The sequence below is a fragment of the Mauremys mutica genome, chromosome 5, assembly GCF_020497125.1.
Source record: "Mauremys mutica isolate MM-2020 ecotype Southern chromosome 5, ASM2049712v1, whole genome shotgun sequence".
In the NCBI taxonomy this organism is placed as follows: Eukaryota; Metazoa; Chordata; order Testudines; family Geoemydidae; genus Mauremys; species Mauremys mutica.
The window spans coordinates 19112788-19136744 of record NC_059076.1 but is presented as its reverse complement, the minus strand read 5'-3'; the positions used below and the strand labels follow the sequence as shown (position 1 = coordinate 19136744).

Here is a 23957-nt window from a genome sequence, read left to right as displayed (position 1 = left end):
GCAGGAATTACTGCCTCTGGCAATACTGATTTGGCAAGAGCCTCAATCAACTGCAAAGAGATTCTAAACATTGGGATAATACTCAGCTTCAGGTGGCAGGTTTTCTGTTGGATTCCTAAGAGCACGGATAAAAGAGGCCGCTTCAAGATGTAAGAACCTTCCTCGTTTGAGATCCAACCGTAGATTAATGCAGGGTCCTGTGCCCACTTGACATCTATACACAGAGTGAAGTCCAGTGACGTCAGTGGGAGTTTTGCCATTAACTTCAATGGGGCCTGGATTTCACCATAGTGTTTAGTGTCCCTCTGTACCAGTAGTTCCCACCTTAGTGAATAGAATTTGTTTTTTCTCCTCTTGGCACATGCCTAGAAGTTCCCCTGGACAATCAAGCTCCTAAAATTGTGCTACTACCACAAGGGCAGAAGAGACAGGAATCATAGCAGCTTAGTGATGGACGCCTGAAGTGACCCCACTTTAACGTGCTCCTTGAATATGGAAAATCTTTGAGCCCCACCTACCTGAAAACAACCCCTAGAAGTGACATCACTGCATCAGCCAATACTGAATGGATGAGGCGGGGACCTTTCACAAGACTGACCCAGAACCATGCTCCCACCCTCTTCTTTCCCATAAACTTCCTGCTATCTGCAGTATATTAACTAGTATTATCTGTGTAATAGCAGTGCTCGGGGACTTGAGGGCTCCATGGGGCTAGGCACAGTACAAAGACATACGGTCCCTACCTCAAAGCGAGCTTCCAATTTAACAACAGACAAAGGGCAGGAGAGGAAACGGGGACAGAGAAGTGCAGTGACTTGCAGAACCATGCTTCAAACAGAGATTTCCTGAATCCTAGCTCAGCACCTGTCCACTGGACCCCGGTGCCTCTCAAGAGAAGCAATTCCATGGGAGCAGCTGGGCAGATCTCACCCCTAATCTCCACCTCCAGGTGTTACTCACTTTTACAGACTCCGCTTTCTGCATAGGATCCCATGGGACAGTCAGGAACACAGCGATCCCCCAGCAGCAAGTGACGGGCGTTCTGGCACTTCAAGCAGATGCTGCCCGTGTCGTGGAGATCAGCCACGCACTGCTGGCACAAAGGATGACAGTCTAAAGAGAAAAGAAATAGCGGGTACCAATGAAGGAGGCTTCTAACCATCATCCTGCAAAACAGCCCTGCTCAGAGAGAACGACACTGAGAGAGCACAAGGAATATAATTCGGAAAAGTAACATTATGAGCACTTTGCATGCACAACTCTCATTCGGAGCAAAAGGGGTACGGGATCAGGTTTGCAAGAGGCATTATCAGCAAATATTAGGCCCAGTGGACTGCTCCTCCTCCTCCCATTTTTACTCTGTGTTATTTTCAGGTGCTGTGGTGTTACAGCTTTTTATGTAGCATCAGGCAGCGTGCACACTGCTTGAACGTGCCTTTTGCTGAATTCAAGTGTCCTCCCCACTTCCTCCCTCATGGGCAAAGATGGTTCAAAGCTCTCTCCTAAAAAGACCCTGGCACTTTTTTTTTCCCCTAAGATTAATCTTTCTAAAAAGGATGCTGCCGGCTGTACAGATTCTATGCTCCCAAAAGAGCATGATCGGAGCAAATGGATCAATTTTCTCCTGCGGTTCACGTTGCCCAGGCTCTCCCACCCGGCACTCCCAAAAGACCACTGCCTTCCCAGCAGCCTAGCCAAGAGTGCCATTCACAGGAGGATTAGCCAGCCTTACAAACCTCTTTTTCAGCAGCACTCCAATTAATGGCTCCTGACCTTCCCCTGAACCTTCAGAGTTTCAAAAGGTTTTACAACAAACCTTTTGTACGTACATAAGGTCAACGCAAGGTATCCTGGAAGCCAAATTAATCCTCATTACAGTAATTCAGAAAATGAGCAGAGAAATAATGGCCACCTTGAAAGAAATGTAATAATGAGATTTCTACTGAGAACTAACCTTTCTGTCCTTTGTCTCTCCTGAACCTTTCATTGAGAATTGCAGTGTTTTGATTCTAAAGAATGAGGCTGGGATTTTCAAAGGAGCCTAAGAGAGTTAGGCACCTATTTCCATTGTGATGGGGTGCCTAACTCCCTTAGGCTCCTTTGAAAACCTCAGTCTGAATTCCTTCCCCTGGTTACACATGCACAAGTCCTTCCTGTGAGCAATGTCGATGTGCAGATTAGGGCAAAATTTGACCCAGGGAGTATACAGTATTTCTGATCATTCAAGTAACTGCATACCTCATCCCCTAACCTACTACACATTTCATTCCCTGAGACTCTGGCATAAGGTACTAGTATTTTGTGCCATTAACTTTTTAAGCAGTGTGGTGCATGCACTTAGGGTCATCATTGTTTATTTATTTAATTAGTGCCTAAAGAGTGCTGAGCACTCCTATGGTGATGGCCGGCAGCGTAAAACCCTAGGAAAAGCAATAAAAACCCTAAGTGTACTAGGCACTTTACAGAACATAGAAGACATGGTCCTGGCCCCAAGGACGCAATCTTACAGATAGGGACCTAACAGCCAAAGGGAAAAGAGAACAAATGTTATGGTTAAGATCATGAAATTGCTTTTTCTATACATTTCTTGATAGTAAAGACCAAGTAATGCTTGTAATGTTCCATGATTCACAATGGAAAACCTCATCCATCTTGCATACACAGCATGCAAGGGTTAGCGTATTGTGTGCTTTAGAATCCTGTGTGTGAAAAGAACTAATAAAATATCCCCCAAAGCCTCACACTATACTGTGCGTAATGCCATGTATTTGTAGTATGATCTGATCCTGCAATGAACTCGAGAGTGGACAGACCCTGCATCTCCATAGATTCCCCCCTGAAGTCAGAGGTGGTTGGCATGGTCCCAGATGTCTTATCCTGCAGTGTTTATGGCAGGATGAGGGACTGAGGTACCGTACATATGATTATATATGTTGGTATGTGGTATGTAATTTATGTGGGATAGTTTTTTTTAAGAAGATCATGAGCATCTATGTGCACCTTCCTTAAGCACTAAAATTAGCACCAGTAGGTTTCACAAATTTCTCATGCTCCCCCTATTCACCTAGTAATTCATTTACTCACTCTACCACCAAAACAATATTAGTGTCTATTGTCTCCAAGTATCTGTATTGGATGGTGATAATTGTTGGCTAGGTGCAATAAATAGACAAATACAGTACACCAGGCACTGAAATACTAATAATTTTTTGTTCTCATGCTGGAAAAGTCCAAAGACATTTAAAAGGTGTAAGTGCCTATACAGCTGGGTGCTAGCACGTTTTTCTCCTCTTTATAGCCTGGCTGTGTTTGTTCCTACGTGTTAAAACAGTTCCTTTAATTTGGCTGTTGCTTCCTGAGAAATCAGTCCTATATCCACCCCCGATACTTTGAACGTGTGGAGCTCAAAGAACACTCACACTGTTGACTTCCCCCCAGAAAGACAATGGCTTGTGGTGAATTCGAAGGACCGTGGGGAACATGTGGCTGAGAAATGGAAGAACAAAGGTACTTTATATTGTAAAAGGTTATATAGATTTTTCACACCAGGCTCCCGTTGGGCTAAGAAGGAAGAGGAGCAGAGTATTCTCCTTATAGTTCTGAACGGCCCCTGCTATCACTCCCACACCGATATTTGTCTTTTTACTTCTGCTTGACCCCTTCACACCACTTCTCCCCAGACCATATCTAGGATATGACTTCAGCTCCAGGAGTGATACTGGCTGGCATTTTCAAGGAGTCAGGCATTCAACCCTCATTGAAAATCAATGTGAGTTCAGTACGTTACTCTGTGAGGCATCTTTCAGCATCCCAGACAGTCTTCAGAGTATGATGGTGTCACCTTGATGATAGTCCCAGTGTCTTCTCGTTCATTCTCCTCCTCACGTTCACAGAGCTGCTTTCACAATAGCCAATGACTTAACTAACCTTGTTTCTTATCAAGCTCTAGGGTTCCTCTTTCTCCACCTGATCCCCCACCAAAATCTTACTGGGAGGGAGCAGGATAAAACAGCTGCAGCAAGATTTCACTCCAGAGCACTATCAAGCCACCACCATGCACAAGTCTTACACTAGAAATGTAAAGAAAACACCCCCAAACTTGGAAAGTGATCTGCTGCTGACCTGCCTAAAATCACAGGGGCGACCGCTTACCTTGTGAAACACACAGAACAGGGACTCATCATGAAGCCAAAACTCAAAGAACCCAGAGCCATCCATGCCCTCTTGACTCCTCCATTACTAAGCTAGCAAATGCTTGCGTTGAGTTGTTTAGCTATACCTAGCTTTTTAAGGGCTCCTCGGGATATATTTTCCCTATTATATGCTCACCCATATTTTACCCATTAGGATAACAGAGAATATGGGGATAAGAACAGAGCATGATATTAAATCAATAATCTAATACCATGTAATTCACAGGCATGTCATCATGCAAACTTCCCACAGCAACTTACAATGAATCCAAAGAGAAAAGTCAATAGAGTTTAGTCAGAAGGTCATCTAAAAACAAAAAAACTTTTTACCTTACTCTTGAATATGCTGAAGGGGGCATTCGCCCATAAACAAACACACTCAGCTCCTTATAAAGTTAATGGGATCTTGGCAGTCTCATAGATAAATGCTTATATTGCCACAAAGAGCAGGAGTGTCTCTGAACACACGGAGGAGAGGAATTCCAGAGGAATGGTGCATGAGACAAAATAGCCCAGACCAAAGCAAGGAGGTGGTTCTTGCTTTTCTTCACCTAGATCCTCAGCTGGTATAAACTGGCATCCCAATTTATACCAGCCGAGAACTTGGACCCTTATGTCCACATCCAGCCTAAGGATCCGGTCGGGGGGCTGACCAACTGTATGTGTGGATCTGGAAAATACCTGTGAGAATGCCAAGATGGAAACTTTAACTAGGAGGTTTGGGGTTATTGAACCAGAGGTGTCATCCCTGTGGAAACTGAGGCGATCAAGATCAAGAGCTGTCTTGAATTCCATCACCAAGTCAGTCATCTTCTCTATCAGTTCTTCTCGGAAGCCTTTGATGGCTGGAGGTTTATAGGTTAGCAAAATGCAGAGGTGAACCTGGTCTCTGAATTCTCAGGCTCTTCCACCACGTGAGACCTCAGGTTTTCCTGTGATTTTCTCATGGGTCTTCAGTTAAGTACTTGAGAATACTCTTGAAGAAATCTGAAGAAACCCTGAGGAGTTTCCTTCCCACAAGTAAAGAAGGTGGGATTTCACCAGAAGGACAGCAATTTTAGTGAAGGTGAAACTTTCCAAGGTTTCTGAAGCCAAACAAAAACTTTTACTAGACATTGGAAAATGCCAAGTAATCTTTGTCAAATTTTGGAAAAATAAAAACACCTAAAACTGGATTGGAAACAGCTAAAAATCCAAACATACACCTGAAAATATTCCTAACTCTTATATGGCGGTTTCCACCCATTGATCTCAAAGCTCCTTATAAAGGAAATCAGGATCATTATCCCCATTTTACAGACAGAGAAACTGACTTGTACATTCCTCAGAAGCTTCTTTGCAGAGGCTTTGGATACCTTAAGACCACAGTTTGAACACCCACTTCTGCTTCAAAATATTTGAGCATTTTTTCCTCTTGTGATAACTGAAGTGCATTTTTGGGACAGTGTTAAGCATAACACTATTTTATTAATTATTATTATTATTATTAACAAACGCAACAATAAAATTCACTAGAAGTTAATAGTTTCACTTGACAGTTGGCTTTCTCAATCTTTCATAAAATATTTTCCCACCCATGGATATAAAAAGAATAAGACGAGGCTACAATGCACAGTGCACCCTTTAAGTCACTACAAAATTCTGCCTCCAGGGTCAGGGAGGGACTGGAATAACAAGCTATCATGATAGATGGCAAGATAATTGTGGAAACATTGCTTCTGAAGCAAAGTCAAAAACCTTGCAAATATTAATGCAAATTGTACATGATGTAAATGTAATGGTTTCTGATGTTCACTTTTATCGGACAGCTGCTCTCGAACTGATCATTAATAACCCGTAAAGGCAAACGTAGAGAGTAACATTTCAATCTGTGCTGAGCGAGGAGGCTGACTGAGATGCAACAACAGCATAAACGCAGGGCACAGGGCCATCAGTATGCGCAATTTGTTCTACGATTAGACAGAACTTTGGAACAAGAAGCAACATCCCCCTCCAGCCACAAACATCTCCCTCAAAGACCCACCCCACAGATGTTTTAAAAAGTCAGTCAATAGCAACACTCTTCCTACAGCAGCTTTCGTCAGAGGATCTCAAAGCACTTTACCGACATTCCCGCCCTCCCCGCCGCTGCCACTGTGAAGCAGGGAAGTATTATCCCCACTATATAGCTGCACAGAGAGATGAAGGGCCTCATCTTGTGCCACTGAACACATTGGCAGAACTACCATTGACTTCTGTGGTGCAGGGTCAGGACCTAAGTGAGCTATCCAGGGTCCCACAGCAAGACTGAGGCAGAGCTGGGAACAGAACTGAGATCTCCTGCCCCTCTTTGCTGCACTGTAACTATTAAGCCTTCCCTCCTATTCTAGGGCTTGAGCCAAAGGCCACTGAAACTCTTTGATCTCCGTGGGTCTGAGGGCCTTTGAAGTGTGGTTCTACTGAGAAGTGATTCTGTAGAAACAGCCCTGTGGGGGCCAATGCTTCTTGCTTCAGCGATTTCCAGCTCAAACTTGGCTTCGTGTAGAAGGGAAATGATGGTCCTTCCAACTGCCCGTGTTTCATATACAGCCTAAGCTCTGAAAACCAAGCAGGGTTCTTTCTGGCTCGTGCATCATTGCCAATAATAAAGAGTCTGCAGGACAAATCCAAGCCATGCAAAGCCCAAGGACATGAAAATAACAGCGTGCTCACCATCCTACGAGACTTGACCAAACTTATAGAGATGACAGGGGGCAATTAAAACATACACACAAGCCAGAGGCAAAGAAAACCATTCCCAAGACTAATCCTTACATGATAAATGTTACTAATTCTTTCCAGTAAATCTTACAGCTAGGAATGACAATTCAAGGGGGATTTGCTAGAGAGAACACAATGAAAAGTAATGGAAAAATAAAGTGGAGGAAATAAAGGATTTCTCTGCATAGAGCTACAAAGCATAACATGCTAACGAGCTTTCTAAGGTGCTAATCCTACATCAGAATCAGCTGGAGTTTGTGGTAGGAGATCCATACGCAGGATTGGGGACCTAAATAAGTAATTAATGCTTCAGACTGGTTTAAAAAGAAAAAGAATTCAGCACCACAAAAGATACACTTTTACATACAATGAAGACCCAGGCCACACGCAAACACAACGGAGCAGATTCACCATTGTGTCACACCAGTTCTACAGTGATGTAACTCCAATTAAATCAACACAGTGGTGAGTCAGGCCAGTGAGCTGGAGTAATAGTCTGTTACAACCAAGCACATTTTTTACATCCTCTGAAACTTTACAGAGAAATCATAGAAGTTATAGAAAGGTAGGGCTGGAAAGGACCTAGAGAGGTCATCGAGTCCAGCCCATTGTGCAGAGGCAGGACCAAATAAACCTAGACCATCCTGACCTAGGCCACCTGTTTGTCCAACCTGTTCTTAAAAACCTCTCGCAATGGGGATTCCACAACCTCCCTTGGAAGCCTGTTCCAGTACTGACGACCCTTACAGTTGGAAAGTTTTTTCTAATATCTAACCTAAATCTCCCTTGCTGCAGATTAAGCCCATTACTTCTTGTCCTACCTTCAGTGGATGAAGAGAACAATTGATCACCGTCCTCCTCGTAACAGCCCTTATCATATTTGAAGACTTATCAAGTTCTCTCCCTCCCCTCACTCAGTTTTCTTTTCTCAAGACTAAACAGGCCCAGTGTTCCTAACCTTTCCTCACAGGTCAGGTTTTCTAAAGCTTTTTTTCATTTGTGTTGCTCTCCTTTGGACTCTCTCCAGTTTGTCTGCATCGTTGCTAAAGCGTGGTACCCAGGATTGGACACAGTCTTCCAGCTAAGGCCTCACCAGTGCCGGGTAGAGTTACAATTACCTCCTGTGTCTGCCATACGACAGTCTCGTTAATACACCCCAGAACGATATTAGCCTTTTTCACAACTGCATCATATTGTTGACCATATTCAATTTGCAATCCATTGTAATTCCCAGATCCTTTTCAACAGTTCTACCACCTAGCCAGTTATTCCCTGTTTTGTAATTGTGCATTTCATTTCTCCTTCCCAAGCGAAGTACTTTGCAGTTGTCTTTATTGAATTTCATATGGTTGATTTCAGACCAATTCTCCAATTTATCCAGGTCATTTTAAATTCTAATCCTGTCCTCCAAAGTGCTTGCAACTCCTCCCATCTTGGTGTCATCCACAAATTTTTTCAGCATACTCTCCACCCCATTATCCAATGTAGCTTTTAACTCTTTGAAATGCTGGATTATTTTCATAGGTGTCATTCACTGTACTCATTCGGCTGCAGGCTTTAGCTAAACAGAATCACGACTCATGTCTCCTTCTTTCTATAATTTGATAAGTAACCCAGCTTTGAGAACTGCAGAATACATTTTGGATATTTCTCCCCTCTTTAGCTATATTGTTCCTTCCTTTCCCATTTCTGCTGCGGGCAGGCAAAATAATAAACCTGCTTAAAAAAAAAATCAAGTCCTGGAAGTTGAGATCAAAGAAACAAGTCTTACATTGGGGAAAAAAAGTCTATGTTGGGGGTGGGTGGGAGTGGGGAATCAGGACTAACGTGAGAATGATGGTACTTGACTAGATTGACTTATTGTCCATTGCATTTTTTCCTCTTCCTTTCTTCAGATCATTTATCTTTGTTGGAACCTCTCAGTGCTGCCACAGGCCTCCCAAGCTATATCTTTTCTTTGATAAACTAAACTAAATAAATACATAGAAGCATTACAGCTCAGAAGTGACTGGAACTGTTCCCAGAATATGTTTATCCTCGTCTGCATGATGGATTAAATGAGATTTTTCTTTTTTAAACAGGTAAATGCAATTAGCGGCTGAAGTGCACGTATACAGTACCCACAGAGCATAACCCAGCTGTGCCAATATTCCTGTAAGGCCCGATAAGCTGTTTCTCTGAATCATGGGATGGGTTCTTAATTCATCTTTCTGAAGCTCTATGCAGCGGTAAAGCAGCTTTCCTGGCTGCTGGCCCACCACTGTTCCTGATTCCCCGGGGATACCACTCTCTGGTCATTATGACCATTTATGACCTCTTCTTTCTCTGGGATGGAGCTTGTGACGGTGCCCTTCCTGGTATGGAAACTGAGTTCAGGGTAACAACCTCAGGGGATGAACACAGCATGTCCAGTGTCTTCAGTGGCAGGCTGGTCCCCGTGAGGGGCCACAGACTCAAAGACAGCTGACTGCCAGGACCGGCTGCCCCATTCCAGAGCTCCGCCTTGAACAGGAGGTGATCCAATGGTCTGACTGCCTAACTGAACTGTCAATAAAATTGCACAAATTCCAACTGCTTATAACCCTCTGAGGAGGATCAGCAATCACTGAACACAGCAGAGCTGAGGTCTGTATTATACTCTAGCAGCAGCTGCTAAAAAAGAGCTGATTTGTTATGATACCATTAACTGTGTGAACGCTCTACTGCTTTTCATAATATTGCAAAGTATCACGTTCCAGACAAAAGCCCAATCCTCCCCAAAATAAGCGGCAACAAGTCGGGAAGGACCAGTCCCCCTGCACCTCCCACTCTCATGATCAGATATAAGAACCCCCTTCCATTCTCCACAGAGATCAAAGTTATCAGAGATCTCTTGTCCCTGTTGTCTCACACCCACTAGCAGCAGGGGGATAGGGATTGGTTTGTGTGTTTGGGTTTTTTTTTTAAGACCATCTATTGGATGACCAGAATTGGCCCATCTCCCCTTTTGGGGCTGCACATGGAGTGACTGCATATACTGGGGCTGGGGCTAGAGAAGTCAAGGGGAACAGAAGAGGAACTCAGGTGGGGGACTCATTTGACCGAGTTCTCCTCTAACTCCCTGCCTCAGAGTGCCCTGTGGCCATCTGCAGAAGACCGCATCCCACCAACCTCTTCAGGAAGAAGGACAGAGTCAGCACTCACGGGCTTCCACCACCTGTGCAGCTTCAACTCAGGGTCCCTTATGCTGGGTGGGTGGTGAAGCTGAAAACCTTTGTATTTCTATAATTTGCAATTGGCCTCACACAGCTCGAAGAGAAATAAAATCGCTGTGGTAAGTGGTTGTGCTATATGGTATGTCTAGTGGTTTAGCAGTACTTTTTAGTCATCATTTATCAGTAACTATCATTTTGACTCCTTTATGTCACAGCTGTACACTGAAATATCTGGTTACTATCGAAGGATGGCCGGGAGTCTGTACAGGCTGTGTCATTTCCTCCTCTCACTTACCAACACAATACCCCACAAGGTTCAGGTACTGCTCCTCCTTGCAGCTAGTCCTGCACTTCCCATTCACAAGGGTTGCATGAGGATGGCAGGTTATGCAGTCAGAGTCTGAAGGACCATTGCACTTTTTGCAGGATGGATGGCAGGCTGCATGAGAAAACAACACTCGCTGTTAAGATAATCATATATATATATATACACACACACACACACACACACACAGAATGAATCATAGGGCCCAATTCTCCATTCCCCAGCACCTTGTGTCATCATTTACACCTGTGCAATGAAGGTGTAAATTGCTACCACGGGTGTAAGTGACTAGCAAATCCTGATTTGGAAGGATTTTACTCCCTCTCCTCTCTTGGCTTGACAAGATGCAAGCAGTGGGGAAATTTAAGACCTTTGTGTTTGTCCTCTGCATAAATCAAGATCTAAATCCATATAAAATACAGAGATCATCTCCCTGCCTGTGTGTATATCTACATACACACAAACACATGCACAGCGAGAGACAGGGGAGAGATAAAGGATACATGAAGGCATGGTATAATAGTTTTATTAGTATGAGTTTGGGATGGCCACGTCACTCATGAATGGGGAAGCCAGGAGTGATTTATGAAGGTGTCCCCCAAACTCACGTCAATAAAACCTAACTACCATGCTGCATACTTAACAGTAAAAGTACTCCAGAAAGAGATTAAAAGTGTTCTAAAATATTCTATTGAGATAATGTTTTGCATCCTTCTACCTAAAATAAAGTCAAGAATCTTATTACCAGGATTCCAACTGTGCAGACCTCTGAAGGAAATAAAAAAAATACTGAGACTAATGATGTGTAAAAACCTCTAAAAATTACCTTGAAAACGCTTTCCTATGAATAAAAACGTGCAACTTCAGAGGTGTAACAACATCTCAGGACCTCCCCAGCCTAGAAATAATTGCTGGATCTCTATGGGAAACTAGGAATCTCCCATTTCACATAATATAAAGCTCCTTCTTCTAGCCCTGAAAGGTCATCAGCACCCATTTCTGACTGGGCCTCCCACCCATTATTATTCAGAGTTTGGTAAAAATGGAATGAAACTTTAAACGCTGTAAAAATCGGGTAGACACAGATTATATGAACATTATTGCTTGTGCCTGTTTAAAAGCTGCAGGTGTTCTATACTGGCAAGGTGTGAGATGAGGTAATGTTCTTAATACCTGTATTTGCCACTTATACATTACTACCATCCCAGGATCAGACACGTTGCAATGCAACATACAGTTAGCCACGAGCCAGGATCTCCTAGGTGGCAGTACAGAACACCAAAATCAATGTAACGTTTGTAATCCCTTGCCCAATACACATCTGTATAGAGTATTTCTTGGCTAAAATCCAATACGCAGAACATGGGATCTCAGAGGAACTGCAGTTCTCCAGTTTGGAGGCCTCCTACCCAACAGTAACCAGTTCATCGAAGAAATGTAATCTCATTTCTGAAAATACACACTTATGGACAATGGCTGCAATCTGATAAAACCAGCTGATGACCTTTATACGATGGCTGAGGGACATATCCCATTTCAACCCTTTTCCCCACACCTTCCTGGGGTCAGCAGCTAATAATGAAAGATTGCACCAAATCCCCAAACTCTAGCTCAATGGGAACATAGGAATTCATTGTGCCTTTCAGCCACAGAGTGACTGATTCCGGTAGTCTGATTATATTAGATTAAATGACTTGGATGAAAGCTGCAAACTGATTGGCTGAGGAGGCTTATAACTCATAATTAAACCGCAGCTGATGCGCACATCAGAAATACAGTGCCCTTGCCTAGGCCGGTAAGTACACCCACGTAGAACATGTGTTTTCTCACGCAATTGCACAATTTCCTCCTCATAAACCCAGTGCTATAGTAAACTACGGATTAAAAATAATAATCTAATTCACACGGATGATATGTTTTTCTAGCCTTTTGGACCATTGAGCATAAACCATTCAAAGGTTCTTAAAAAAAATCTAGCTGCATATTGTCACGCTCACTTTCCATTATTAAAATAGAATGGTAATTCTTTGCTGTCTGTTGATGCACAAACTAGACACTGCTCTTGATCCATACACACCAACTTCCATGGAAATTAAATGGGAGCTTTGCTGAAGACTTAGGTTAGCATACTTCATATGTCCCTAAGATCGCAAACAAATAAATGTCATAAAACAAGAGGTCTGCTCCCTCATCCCAAATACAAAATTATTTGTTTTGAAAGGCAGAAAACTATTTCCAGCTACATAATGCCTAGACACAGAGCATTTGATGGTTTTCTTAAAGACATTCTGGAGCATTCTTTGTAACTAGAAAATACATTCCCCTGAACCCTGATGGCTGGAAAGAAAGATAACCCAGTTAAGTCCATTGCTTCCCTCCCCAGCACAGTCCAATTTTTTCATCTCCTTATTTAAGTCTATTGGAGGTAACATCTGCACGACCGCCTGAGTCCCATTCTGCTCTCAGACTCACATATACAACTCCCACTGAAGTCATTAAGCCAAACACAGCTCCGGCACAAATCCACTTACGTTAGTGGAGTGGCACCCAGTGACACCAGCACCGAATTTGGCCCTAAGGGAGTTGTACCCATGTATATGAGAGCATCGCTGGACAGCCTAGCTTTGCTCCTTCACTCTACTGTTTCTGTTATGCATTTAAACTGTAGGCTCTTCAGAGCAGGGACCAAGGCCACAATCCTGCAATGCTCTATCCACTGGACAACACTGCCTTAGTAAAACCAGCCCTTCTGAATGCAGAATCCTGCTTAAGCACCACACAGTATGTTAAAGAACTCTTCCCCCAGGGTATGTTGGCTGAGAACACCACCGCAGCCTATTGCAATAAAATGCGGTATATTTTCACTCCAATTCAGTAGAGCAGAGGGGATTATAATTTTTTATTTAACATTCATCTCTCTCTCTCTCTCTCTCTCTGGTAAAATAATCCAGTTGCTGAAGCTGGAGCATATGAGTCTCTCCTGAAATTACTGAATAACCTGACAGCGTGTCTAATTGCATCGAAATGTTCAATGCTGCAGTAAGATGCAGCAGTATATACTGTAGGTCTGCCTGCAATGCACTCACGGTGGCAAAGAGCATTCTGGCTGTACAATCCTTCCGGGCACTCGGATAAGCACTTGCCCTCAAGTAGGCCACGGGCGGAGGAGCAGGCCGTGCAGTTGTGGGGAGATCTCCCTGTGCAGGCTGAGCATGAGGAGTGGCACTCTACAGGAAAAGAAAAGAAAGAGGAAGACAAATTGGTTTCCAGCCCGTGTTTGCTGTCGCTGTCCTGGACTGAGATGATTTCATTCACCCGCTGGCTGACCTTTTCCCCTAAGGCAATAAGACATATACTCGTAATATAGGTAAAAGTACAAATACTGTCTGCTGAGATTATTTATATAAAGATCAACCGCAAGTAACTGCATTTAACCCGCCTCTCTGGCCAAGATCACGCTTGCGTTCTAAGAACGGAAGATTTGGGTGGTTGCTGGTGTCTTAGGCCATGTCTACGCTTACACTGCTGTAACGCTACGGCTGTGCCACTGTCAGAGCGCTGACAGAGCCACATTACGCCAGTGACCGAGAGCTCTCCCGTCGGCATCATCAAACCAGCTCAACAGAGACACAGCGCTCTGCACACAAGTGCTTACGCCGGCAAAAGTGACGTTGCTCCTGGGTGTGCTCAGTGGTTGCTCAGGGCAGCTGCGGCTCTGGCTGGTGCCACGGAGCAGTGGGCAGCAGCAGCGTTCCTGCCTCTCCTGCCGGTGCCTGGGGTTGAAGCTGCTCCTCAGCTCCCAGCCCCCTTTGCTCATGCAGAGGCAGCTGGTAAGAGCCGCCCAGGTGGGGAGACCCGGCTCCCTGGCAGATCCCTCTGGGACCAGGGACTGCAGGGGAGCCCTCCCAGCATACAGCACTTAGTACCCCTCTCCCTACACCCTGAGCTACCCCTCCCACCGCACACAGTCCCTAATATCCCTCTCCCTACACCCTGAGCTACACCCTGTCCGCGCACAGCCCCCAGCTACCCCCTCCCTGCACCCTGAGCTACCCCCCCACCGCACACAGCCCCAGCTACCCCCCTCTGCACCCTGTGCTACCCCCCCCACTGCACACAGCCCCTAATATCCCTCTCCCTGCACGCTGAGCTACCCCACTGCCCGCACACAGCCCCTACCCCCTCCCTGCACCCTGAGCTACCCGCCCCACCGCACACAGCCCCTAATATCCCTCTCCCTACACCCTGAGCTACCCCACTGCCCGCACACAGCCCCCAGCTACCCCCTCCCTGCACGCTGAGCTACCCCACTGCCCGCACACAGCCCCCAGCTACCCCCTCCCTGCACCCTGAGCTACCCCGTCTCCCTGCACCCTGAGTGTTTTCAAACTTTTTGAGCTAACCCTCCGCCCCACCTTTGAGTTATAATTTTTGGTTGCGCCCCCCCCCCCCCCCCGCTACCCCACCCCAGACAGGCTGGGCCGCCTGCTGAGGCGAGTCGGGGGTGGAGGTGGCGCTTGCTCCCTGGACCCCGCCATGCGGAGGTGGCTCGAGCCCTGCTGGCCCCTACCCCCCCCCAAATAGAAAGCAAACGTCGCCTATGCCCAAGGCCCCTGCTCCCAGGCCCCTCTACCCCCGCTGGGCCTTGGAGTTGGTACAGCGTGTCGAGGGAGGCCTCAGAGGGAAAAAGGCTGAGAACCCCTGCTGCAGAGCACAACGTCTGGGGCAGGCAGGGACTGGAGCTTACAGTCTAAACAGACACGACGGACAAAGGATGGGAGGAAACAGGCACCAGGAGGTGAAGGAACTTGCCCAAGGTCACACCGTGGGTCGGTAGCAGAGCTAGGAGCAGCACCATGGGATTCTCACTACTAATGCGGTGCCCTTTTCCACTGGAGCACACCGCCTCTGGGGTAGCTAATTCCACTGAAATCAAGAGAGTTATACCAGGGATCAATTTGACCCAATGTTGTCAGGGAAACTTTAAGAGTTTCAGATTATGTACAAAAATGTTTCCATGGATACCTGAGAAATCCAAACCTGTATGGAGAAAACTTTCAAGCCCAACCTCTCAAACCGTAAATGCAAATTTTGCCTATTTATAGGCATTTGTACATGTCAGTTGCAGAGTTTGCATTGCTAGAAGGATGAATAAGTAACATCCATCAAGTTACTTTTAGAGCCACTTTTAGAGTCGGGTAGCTCCCGACTTCACGGCAGCGAGTCTGGGAACCCTGTACAACCAGCGCTTTCCCCACGCTGTGGACCCTGGAAGCCTTTGTCATGGCAAGTTCATTGGACCCAAGATGCTTCGGTGTAACGTGCCAGGTTCTCAAATCAGCATCTTCCAATGAAATTGTTTCTTAGAAATACTCCAACCTGCTCTGCGGCAGACCCTTAACTGATGCACTGCCATAGCTCTATCGATTTACATGGCGCTATGACATTTGCACCCACTGAAGATCTAGAAATTTAAGAATCAAGAAAAACAACAAGTTCTTGTTATCCGTCCCCACGCACAGAACTGCAGTTGCACTGAAAACAATGACTGGAATTTTACTCGAAGGAAAATGTCAAGAGTGACTGAATTATGTCTTCGAGGCTGGCACAGAAAACACTTAGGACAATCAAGAGATGTTCTCTTTTCTTGCTGGCCTCTCAATCGCTTAAATCTATATACGTGCAAATTCCTTTTGTTTGGCGCCTGTTCAGCGGGGTGCGAGATGGATACAAACCTGACGCTGACGCCCTTGAGAGGCGAACCAGAGCACTGTACCTGTTACAGCCTGTATAGCTGATTGTTTTGCAGAACGATCTTGTGTTAACAATGCATTTTTCTCTGTTAAGCACCTCCAAGGCAAGAAATGACCCTCCAGCAAATTTCTGGGAAACTAATATACTAGATGAGTTTTATGTTACAGTCATTGCCAGCAAACACAAAGTGTGTGTGGGGGAAGCACTCAGATTAGCAGAATAGGTGGCACAGTTGGAGGGTATCTAGCCTATGAGAATGCTGATTCTGTGTAGGGGCTCCTGGCACTCTTTCTGCAGAGCTGTCACTTGTAAAAGTACCATTTCACTTCAGACTTTGGTTGGAGATGTCGTGCCTGCGCTAATTCTGATTCGAGTCTCTGTTCCCAGTCACAGTGCTGGGCATTATGGGATAGGACCTTCGGGATGCCCAGAATGCATTAAGCTAGCCATGCTGAAAGGGGTGCTGGGTGCAGACTTGCTAAACCCGTTCTTTAAAAAAGCAGCACTCCTGTTAAACGGCTTCAGGGACAAGCAAGACAACTAAACGTTTTCTGCAACCCCCCTGCAACAATTTCCGCACTTGGGGCTTGCTCCTGCTTCAGTTGAAGTCACTGGTGAAACTCCTACCATTGAGTTCAATGGAGCGGGAACACCAATGCAGACCTACCCTAGGAGCCATAAAAACAGAACTGGACCTGCTAGAATCGTACACATTTTTTAAATATTTTCTCTCAAAAACACCGGCATTCAGGACAAACATCAGCTGAGCACATTTAGGTTGTGAAATGCTACATGTTTCAGGCCAATAACTTATTGGTGCCACAAGCCAGACAGTAGCTTGTAACATGTCACAAGCACATCCAGTATCTCTCTCTCTCTCTCTCTCTCTCACACACACACACACACACACTCTCAGCCATTCCCAATACTGTATATTTCACACACACACACACACACACACACACACACACACACACACACACACACACACACACACTCACACTCAGCCATTCCCAATACTGTATTTAAAACCTAATGAATACCGGCATGTACACTGAAAACACTTAAGAATCATTTCCTCACCTCTGCACACTCTGGTGTTCTCGGGGTAAAATCGGGCTTTGCACTGAGAAAGGCAAATGCCATACGGTGCTCCCTCGAGGAGCTCTCCAGGCTGCAATACCTCCTCTGGCTTCCTGCACTGGGTGCAGTGAGAGTTCTCCGGCCCCACACAGGCACGGCAAGATGGATGGCAACCTATGCAAGAGTAATGGAATATGAGGTCATGGATCAAGGGACAGCGTCCTTAAACTGACAGAAGCCGGATAACCTGAATGCAAACAATAGAATCCTGTCACAAAAATGAGAGCTAGTGGGGAAAATAGAGCCATCATCTTCTTCAGCCACCTCGGAGTGTTGCTTGCTCCTTACAGTAGATTCTTCAAGCATTGGGTGGGTTTCTCTCAAGCACCAGCCAAATTCAACTCCCATTGACGTGAATGGGAGTTTTATCACCCATTTCTGGAGAAGCAGAATTAGGCCAATGCATCTGAAAATCCCACCAGATAATTTTACACGAGTTAACTAATGGGGTGTGCGCAGCCTCCTTTGGGAGACTATTATCCACTAATGGTGATAACAGATCTGACATCTTTTCCCAATTAAAAAAAAAAATTTCCCCCCAAAATCCTAAAGGGGAGAACATTGCAGCTTAGTGTTTTAGGCAACTCAATTTTCCTTTTACCTGTAGAGCTGCATAAACCAACATTGTGTTGTCGAGGAAGCTGGGGAGAGATGGGGAAAATGGTGCTTTTGAAGGGTTTATGAGACGTGTAAACCGTGTCCCCTGAATGTTCATACTTTCCTTTGCAGCCCAGGGGAGACTACCTTATATCTTAGCAAATCCACTGAACTTTAATGTGAAATCGTATGCACATGTAACTGTCATCAGAAAAATATAGGAAACATTGTCATGTTGGCCTGTTGTGACAATATGGGGGGGAGGGGGGAATCTCCAGAGGGAGCAAACTCTGGAAAAAAAATAAAAAAATAATAGTGTGTGTGTGTGTTTGTTGTATGGGGGAAATGAAGCAAAAAGGGGGAATTTCACACACCTCACCTTCCTTCAGTATACAGTAATGGGGCAGAATCTCTATCTAAATCGGCACAGCTCCACTGAAACTAATGGAATTTCACTGATTTACACTTTACTGAGGATCTGGTTCAAAATACGTAGTTTACCTTTGCAGACATTGTGATCGTGATAAAAGCCCTCTCCGCAGGCAGGAAGACACTGGCCTTGGCGCAATCCCAGAGAAAGGGAACAGGAAGTGCACTGAGTGGCCAATGGCCCAATACAACTGGCACAAGAATCGTGACAAGCTGGTGGAGAAACAGAGAGCATATAATTGGAATAGCATACTTAATCTGCTTGTGGCCATGCTGCCAGCTACTGTACCATGCTGCCAACCAAGTCATCTCTCACTCCACACACATCCACAGCATTCTGTCACGTGTTAAAGTAATGACAGGGAGGATAATAAATAATTCCCTCTTACACAGTGCTTTTCACTCGTAGATCTCAAAATGCTTTGCAAAGGAGATAATTTAAAATAATCCACCCCGAGTTAACTGAGCAACTTAAAAACTCAAATCCCCTGTATCCTCAAACAATTGTGTACCCTCGCAAAAGAAGATGAACTTCGGAATGTGCCTTGAAGGTCATCAGAAAGGTCATGCAACAAGTGCCAAGCAGAAATGCCTCTTACCTCTGCATCGCTGAGTGCTGTCTGTGTAATACCCACCAGGGCATTCTGAAATGCATTTCCCAATGTGTAACACCTTATCTGAAGCACATGTTAAACATCTGGGTTGGTCTGAATAACATGTTTCACAGGACTGGTCACAAGCTGTCAAAGAGGACAGACCATTAATGAAATGCACTGTTATGAAAGGAACAGCGGTGTTCCCAGTCTGGTTGCATGTATGCAATACAGCAAAATATAGCCATGCCCAGTTCCTTCCTTGTTACAGAGACACTTTCAAATGTTACAGTAAATTAAACCCTTCCTCTTGCCTTTCACTGCATGCCTAGTAGCATATATGAAAGAAGACAGAACAGATCTCTAATTGCCCTAAAGAACTAGTGGAATTCAGAGTGACACCATAGTAGAAACAGCAGCAGCTGCTCCGCACTAGTGCTCTCACTACTGCTATCACCAGTGGATGCACTCATATTACAACAACAGTGGAAAACTGTCAGTAAAGAATCAGTGAGACATGGCCTCTGGAGATGCTGAAAATCCTAAAGGTCTCCTCTTCTCAGGAACTGTAGATTTGAAAAAAAATAGGCCTATGTCCCATCTGCTCCCTGCCCAGATAAATTCTTAGCAATGTCTACAATTTTCATTTTCCATCAGAAAAAGACTTGAGAGTTAACACCCCATCGAGATGAATGTAAGGTGGAAAGAGCACAGCTCTGTTTCACATTCTCTGCATGCAGCAGACATCAGTTTGCATTCGGAAGGTTTTCTTCACAACACATAAGCATTACTAAGGACATCTGCAGAGGTGTAATTACAGAGATAACATATAAGCGGAACCAATTAAAAGTGATGGAGAGACACTCATACAGGCATCCCATAAGCTTGTGATTTGGGCGTCTGGAATATGGACCACGACTTGGACACAGTCCCTGATGGTTCCCGTTCATAAAAACAGGAACCCGGCTGTTTATGGAAATTATTGCACAATCTCATTATCGATACACCCTAGCAAAATAATGCTGAGAACCATCCTGAAGAGAACGCCCAAGAGAGAATTTTCTAGCTGCAGAACACGCTGGGTTTAGACACAAAAGAGGTACGGTGGAGCAAATATTCAATCTGCATGTGCTATGCAAGCTATGGCTAGGAAATGGTGGGAAGGCAGTCCATGTCCTCATGGATTTTGCAGAAGCAGATGGCACAAGCCTCTTTGGGCAATCCTGCAATCCAGTCGGCGACAACGTACTACAGCTGATACAAAAGCACTACGTCAGCGCAACGGCTTCGGTGTTTGCAGGGTCTGAGCAAAGCAGTTGGGGTTTGACCTGAGGATAGGAGTCAGGCAAGGCTGCATGCTATTCCTGACCCTTTTCAAGGGTTATCTTGAAGAAATTGCAAGAAGAGCCACTGATGGAAACCTACAGGAGAGTGTACATGTGGACAAACAATTAGTTATCCGTGTTTCGCCAACCATATTGATATTGTCCTGATTGGATGGTCACAAGAAGAGGTGCAAAAATTCCTAGGAAGGGCAGTGAGGGAGGCAGAGAAATTAGATATAAAGAGATCGTATGAAAAGACAAAAGACAATGGTGACATCTAAGTCTGTTGAAAAGGCGAAGATATTCCTACCCAAATCTGCGGAGGCATTGGAGTGTGCTGAGCACTCCAAAGAGCTGAGTAATTTGACTACAAGGGATGCTGAGCACCTAGACACCCCAGACGTAGAACTGGATTCATGACTGCTGCTCTAGCAACATTCAACCACATTTGGAGAAGCAAAGCTATTACCATGAAGCATAAAATGAAATGGCCGCAGTCTTTTGCCTAGGTGTGTGTGAGATATGGACGCTAAGAAAACAGACACCGAAGAAGCTTTCTGCCTTCGAATTGAAATGCTACAGGTAACAGCTGTGCATTAGTTAGACCTCACACATGACTAACAAGGAGGTAATCACCCGAATTTACAGCACAACTGGAGTGATATCGTCCAGACTATCAGACGAGAAAAATTGGCATTTGGGGGATGTGGGTTGGATGAGCAGAGGAAGATTGCCAGAGCAAGGTTTGCAGCGATTGGTGTCAAATGCCAGGGGAAGGGGACACCCGCAGTGAGAGTGGTTTGACGATGTGGCTGGCTGGCTGGGAGGCAGTAGGGTACACTGCTTAAGGCTGTGTGAAGACTGTGAAACGTGGCGGAAGATTGCTGGACAACGACTCCTGCATGTTGTGATCGTACTGTTCACTGTGATGTGACTCTACGGTGCTTTGCACTACGCGAATGATGATGAACTACATCGATGCAGAGCAAGACCCTAACATACATGAGTTTGCCCCAGTTCATCTCACTTTGGCGAGTTACTGGGTTAGCTGAGGCAACACGCCTACTTTCGGGATTTATACAGTGCAACAATGGCCACGTAATCACACCTGTGTCAATTTCCTTCAGGTAGATGGGACATCAGAAACTCTTAGGAAGGACAGATTATCCCCCATCTGCCTACTAAAGGGTTTGTCTCACCTCTTCTGAAGCAGCTCGTAGTGAGATAGGTTAGTGCACTAGATGGACCTTTGGTCTGATCCAATCTGGAAACTCGTACTTTTTTCTCATTATCTCATGACCAGCTCTACCAGTCTCTAAAGACTTATATTCTTTGCCCCCTTTCCTTCTCTTTCTCTCTGTCCTTCCAAAAGATTCCCCTGTGCCACAGGCATTGTTCAGCCACTGAGCTGTGGATTAATGGACAACTTCAAGCAATCTGCTAGCAAAAGTCGTCTCTCTTTCCACCGTCAAGTGGATTTGTCAAGCCCGAAGGATCGTCTCATTTTTGCTTTCATGCTGCTCAGTGAACAGAACAGCCTTAAACCTTTCAGCATCTGATAATTTTAAACGAGCCAGAAATCTTATAAACAAGTAGCAGCATTTCTCACTAAATATTTATGGAATAGGTGTGTCTGGTCTCTCAGATATATATCTAGAATCCTGTTTGCTGGCTGGCTACACAACATATTGATTCCGTTCTGTCATGCATGGGCAAAGTTCATGTCGGAGAAAAGAGAAACAGGGATTTACCATTGCAGATTCCATTCTTCCTATAAAACCCGTGACCACAGCTGGCCACACAGAGCCCGGCATTTAAAACGTGAGACCCGTCCTTGCAGGCCAAGCAGTTATTCTCAGCAGACCCCCAGCACGCAGAGCAGGACTCGTGACAAGCTGAAAGCAAAAAGATGTAACAAGTTAATGAACAACCACATTGCCACTGAGTTTTTAAAAATGAGTTTTGTAGCAATTTGCATATTTGCACTTTCACTCCTTTGTGTTTCACTTTTTTGTGTTTTTAAAAATCACTGGTGTTTTGAGTTTGGTATTTTCATCTGGGCTAGTCATGCTTTTGGGGAACTCCATTTACATCCCAATTTTGCATCTGCAAAATAGCTAAGTGCAAATTAGAACAGTGCCTGCAGCTACAATCAGACACTTAGAGGAGCAACTTTGAATTATTGTAAAATATATGTACTGGTATAGCATGGACCAGGATTTGGGCTTCATGGTACTAGGTGGAAACAATCTGCCCTGCATTATATGTAAACAAAATCACCAGATCTTTGCAGGCAGACTCCGGCAAGGACCCACTGACACATCAATGGAATGACATGAGAGCGCAAAGGTCCATCCATTAGGATCTGATTGCAAAGGGAGTGTGTGTGTGGGGAGAGGTCCTAAGCAAATTGCTCCTGCAAAAAAAAAAAAAAAAGGCCACCCTTCTGAAAATGACTTTTACTCCCTCCAAAAACTCTGCATTGGGGGCTATGAGCTGCTGAACTCCACCCCCCGACTGATTCTCTCTGAACAAGGAAGGAATTATGCCATGGAATCGTAGTTTGCAGGCTAATATCTTTATCTTCGGGCAAACTCTGCACCAAGGCCAGCATCCAGTAATTGTCTGGATATTCCTGCGGTCTATTACATACATACACCATTCAGGCAATGGATATGTTCTCTCTTGAGCAGAAGAAGATACTAACTAGTACCTGCACAGCACTAGAGCAACCTTTCAACGTACTAATTTTTTTTTGCAAAGAAATGAATGACTTTATGGGGCTAAATTCTGCTCTCCTACATAGCTGTGAGACTCAACTCACTTTGAGACTATGAGTTTAATCGAGAGGAAAATCGAGCCCACTCTGGTTGGCCTTTCATGGTATTTGTGTGGCTGTCACATCATGTTAAATCGTGCTGCCAGTACTCACACAGCCTGTGCAAATTATAGCACTTTCAGAATTAGATTCTTTTTCCTGATTACACCCATATATGTTCTAAAGATTTTCTCAACTTTATAGTTTCACAAGCCATGTCTATGCTTGTATTCCCGCCCTATGGAAGGTGGGGTGAAACAGAATCCTAAAGGCATATGTGCTGAACATGCAGACATTCATGAAACCCACCTCTCAGAAAAACACAACTGCATTTGCCATTTGTAAAGTAAGATGCAATCCTCCAGTGTGGTTGTACAGGAGGTTCTGCAGTGATGTTCACATCATCTCAGCAGCACTTGCATTCAGAAATTCAAATGGTATACGAAAGCCATTTCTAACACAGAAGGAGCTGCAATTATGGTACCCAGACTGTATGACACGCAAAAATCAGGCGGCAACAATAACAACTCACAAGGGAATAAATGACCCACGCCGGGGAGCTTAAATTTCATTATCTAATGCAGGGGTAGGCAACCTATGGCACATGTGCCAAAGGCAGCACGTGAGGTGATTTTCAGTGGCACTCACACTGCCCAGGCCCTGGCCACTGGTCCAGGGAGCTCTGCATTTTAATTTAATTTTAAATAAAGCTTCTTAAACATTTTTAAAACCTTATTTACTTTACATACAACAATAGTTGGTACTATATTATAGACTTATAGGAAGAGACCTTCTAAAAACATTAAAATGTGTTACTGGCACGCGAAACCTTAAATTAGAGTGAATA

The 23957-nt window shown here is 44.8% G+C and overlaps 1 protein-coding gene across 1 annotated transcript in view; it reads right to left on the bottom strand.

Moving 5' to 3' along the window:
• Nucleotides 1-23957, bottom strand: part of FRAS1 (Fraser extracellular matrix complex subunit 1) — a 312388-nt gene that overhangs the window by 117383 nt on the left and 171048 nt on the right. The window contains exons 14-20 of the mRNA XM_045017440.1: nt 22044-22187; nt 18974-19114; nt 18447-18587; nt 17289-17462; nt 13538-13678; nt 10422-10565; nt 961-1113 (exon numbers count right to left, since the gene is read on the bottom strand). Coding sequence (XP_044873375.1) covers nt 961-1113; nt 10422-10565; nt 13538-13678; nt 17289-17462; nt 18447-18587; nt 18974-19114; nt 22044-22187 — 1038 coding nt within the window. The remainder of the gene's footprint in view (nt 1-960; nt 1114-10421; nt 10566-13537; nt 13679-17288; nt 17463-18446; nt 18588-18973; nt 19115-22043; nt 22188-23957) is intronic.